This window comes from Salvelinus fontinalis, unplaced genomic scaffold (assembly GCF_029448725.1).
Source record: "Salvelinus fontinalis isolate EN_2023a unplaced genomic scaffold, ASM2944872v1 scaffold_1316, whole genome shotgun sequence".
In the NCBI taxonomy this organism is placed as follows: domain Eukaryota; kingdom Metazoa; phylum Chordata; class Actinopteri; order Salmoniformes; family Salmonidae; genus Salvelinus; species Salvelinus fontinalis.
This window is the reverse complement of record NW_026601525.1, coordinates 1-3,779: the sequence shown is the minus strand read 5'-3', so window position 1 is coordinate 3,779 and position 3,779 is coordinate 1. Positions and strand designations below refer to the sequence as shown.

The 3,779-nt window shown below is 40.4% G+C and overlaps 1 protein-coding gene across 1 annotated transcript; it reads left to right on the top strand.

Moving 5' to 3' along the window:
- The first annotated feature begins 2,042 nt into the window (after positions 1-2,042).
- On the top strand, positions 2,043-3,771 carry LOC129848986 (merozoite surface protein 9-like). The gene is made up of 2 exons (XM_055916067.1): positions 2,043-2,640; positions 3,580-3,771. Exons 1-2 carry the CDS (start codon positions 2,307-2,309, stop codon positions 3,585-3,587), a joined length of 342 nt encoding a protein of 113 aa, XP_055772042.1. The 5' UTR covers positions 2,043-2,306; the 3' UTR covers positions 3,588-3,771.
- The last annotated feature ends 8 nt before the right edge of the window (positions 3,772-3,779 follow it).

Sequence of the window (3,779 nt, the reverse complement as noted above, 5' to 3'; positions counted from 1 at the left end):
ATAAAAATAAGCAATGTAAAGAGATGGGGTGAATGAGTGGGGAAAAGTACATTCTATACAAATGACCTTCATAATAACAATCAACTAATGTGTGTGCCTGAGGGGAAATTAACTTTCCTACTGCCAAAATGGGTGAGAAATTACACCAAAACCAGTGGACAATTTGCACTGCTGCTGAAAAACATCACAGCATGATATTGCCATGACCACCGCTTCACCGGGATGGTACCGATTTTCTCCAGACATGACACATGACATTCAGGCCAAAGAGTTGGTTTAATCAGACCAGAGAATCTTGTTTCTCATGGTTAGAGTCCTTTAGGTGCCTTTTGGCAAACTCCAAGCGGGCTGTCATGTGCCTTTTACTGAGGAGAAGCTTCCGTCTGGTCTCTACCATAAAGGCCGGATTTGTTGGAGTACTGCAGAGATGATTGTCCTTCTGGAAGGTTTTCCCATCTCCACAGAGGAACTCTGGAGCTCTGTCAGAGTGACCATCGAGTTTTTGGTCACCTCCTTGACCAAGGCCCTTCTCCCCCGATTTCTCCGTTTGGCCCGGGCAGCCAGCTCTAGGAAGAGTAATGGTGGTTCCTAACTTATTCCATTTAAGAATGAGGGCAGACACTGTGTTCTTGGGGACCTTCAATGCTGCATACATTTTTTAGTACCTTTTCTCCAGATCTGTGCCTCAACACATTCTTGTCTCAGAGCTCTACGAACAATTCCTTTGACCTCATGGCTTGGTTTTTGCTCTGACATGCACTGTAAACTGTGGGACTTTATATAGACAGGTGTGTGCCTCTCCAAATCATGTCTAATCAATTGAATTTACCACAAGTGGACTCCAATCAAGCTGGAGAAACATCTCAAGGATGATCAATGGAATCAGGATGCATCTGAGCTCAATTTCGAGTCTCATAGCAAAGGGTCTGAATACTTAAGTAAATACATTTGCCAGAATGTTTACAAACCTGTTTTTGGTTTGTCATGATGTGGTATTGTGATGTCATTATGGGGTATTGTGATGTCATTATGGGGTATTGTGATGTCATTATGGGGTATTGTGTGTAGATTGATGAGGGGAAAAATATTCAATTTTAGAATAAGGCTGTAAAGTAACTGAATGTGGAAAAAGTGAAGGGGTCTGAATACTTAACGAATGCACTGTATACAGCTGGCAGAGTTTCTACCACTGGCAGAGTTTTCTACCGCTGGCAGAGTTTTCTACCTCTGGCAGAGTTTTCTACCATTGGCAGTTTTGTACACAGTCACGTGATATGTGGAATAGAAAAGTCCAATCATAGGAGAGTACATGGGAGGCACTATACTGTGTGTCTGCAGGTGTCTATCTGGTCAAAACCACTGATACAGGTGCCCCTCCACCCTCTGGTGGGATGGATCATGTCTACAGAGAAACCTAGATTCAAATACTTAGACGTGTGTGTATTGGGTATATGTTGTGAAATTGTTAGATATTACTTGTTAGATATTACTGCACTGTCGGGGCTAGAAACACAAGCATTTCACTACACCCACAATAACATCTGCTAAACACGTGTATGTGACCAATAAAATGTGATTTGATTTCGATTTTAAATAAACGTCCTATTTATCAAAGGTGCTTTTGGCTGGGGTCAAAATGACTCAAAAGGATTTGAATTTGTTAGAAGTCCATATTGATACAGAAACACTAAACCATGATTTAGATTTATTAAGAACAAGTTGATTGACAAAGTCATGAAAAATTGGAGGAATTGAATAACCCACATTTGGGCTATGATCAAAGATATGCCTCTGGGGTCAAAATGATCCATGTCAGAAGTATGGTTCAATGCAAATATGTAGTGGGTGTAAAGGTTGTTTTAAACTCTCACTCATTAAACACGAATCAATCAACACATGCTTCTCTTTGAACGACTTAATATATTATTAAACTTTTATGAAATAAATGAAAAATAAACGTTTGGTTCCTCAACTGCGTTTCCCACTCCAGTCAGCAGATGGCGATGTGGGTCTTTCAGGTTCAGGCGATGCTGCCAGTGTGACGTATAATCTAGTGGACGGGACGCTTCTTCAACAACAACAGCTAGTCAGACACCTCGGTAGCTTTCTAGCAAACACAGCTACAACATTCACCCGCTTTACACTGTTTTGGTGTATATTAGTCGCTGTGTATTAAACACACTTCTGTCGTATGTACTTGTTAGCCCATTTAATTATATGTTTACGTTGTTTGTCAGCTAGCTGGTTTGCTAAGTTAGCTTAGAACTAAGCTAGTCGCTAATGCTAGCTAGCTAACATCTCCGACCATGAGTTCACTAAGCTACTCTCCTCCTACTAAAGAAGAGGTCTGCTGGATGGAGAAAGAAGCTCTCGTTAAAGAGGAAGAGAAAGATGTTACAATACAAAAACAAGTAGAGGGTGAGGCTGTTACCGTGAAAGAAGAAGAGAAAGACGTTACAGTGAAAGAAGAGGAAGACGCGTTCAGAGTGAAAGAGGAGGAGGATGTTACAATAAAAGAAGATGAGGAAGAGAAAGAGGAGAGAGCAGTTTTTGGAGTGAAAGAGGAGGCGGGGGAGATGACTGTCACATTGAAAGAGGAGAAGGAGGAAGAAGAGGAGGTTGGAGATCTGTTTAACACCAGTAAGTACCGTCTCTGCAGTCGTTGAACCAATATGCAGTAAAGGGGTTCTACACTTTAATGTTGTTCTGTAGGAATGGCTGAAGCTTCACTGTAACGTGTAGAACATCAAGAGTGGACCATCAACAAAACGTTAACAATTGATCAAATGCATCCAATGACAATGCCTGAAATACTGTAGTCCTCAATATCTCCTATTAGATTAGCCCAATATGTAGTCTTAAAGCGGCAATCAGCAGTTGTTGCATCCATTTGGGGACTTATACATTAATGATATGTACCCATCTGTTTCTTTAAGAAATTCACTTATAAATGCCTCATGAGCTTAGTTCAACTGTTGTACCCCATCAGAACCCAAAATATAAGCTTATATTATCTCCAATGTTTGTCAGTAAATATAAACAAACACTGTATATCCTCAAAACATGGTTAAAACTATAGTGTTGGTATCATGGATGGTTGCATTTCTTCAGCCCCATCCCTCAGCTTTTTACCGAAACGGGCAGGGAGTACGCTTTGTTATTGTTTCTACTGCTGATTGCTGCCCCCGTTACTCCTCAAGGTCCAAGGACCGTATGTTATTTTCAGAGGTAGACTGGCTCTGGCAGCTAAAATAGTCAAATATTCCATCTAAATGTGAATCCATTCTCAACGGGCAGGGAGTACGCTTTGTTATTGTTTCTACTCCTGATTCTCTGCCCCCGTTACTCCTCAAAATAATTTCACATAATACTTTCATATCACATAACAATTATTTCACACAATACTTTCATATCACATCAAAATAATTTCACACAATACTTTCATATCACATCTAAATAGGTAACCAGTCTGTATAGATAGATAGCTAAGTGAATTAAATATCACCAGCTACCTAACTTCATATTAGCTATCTTGATGTATTTATCACTGTAAAAAACGAACTCCAAATGCATTTGTAGGTAGCTAGCTACCAGCCATGGAGGAGGGTGAAAGGATAGCAGCCCCAACTGTCAGTGAGAGAGGAGGCTATTCTGGATAGGGAAGGTACTTTTGTGTAGTTCCTGTCCCTAGAAGTGAGGACGGAGATAATAGTAACATAATATTCAGTGTGGTGTAATTTGACTATAATGAAGTGTGTTTCTTGTGAGGTTTTCTGTCC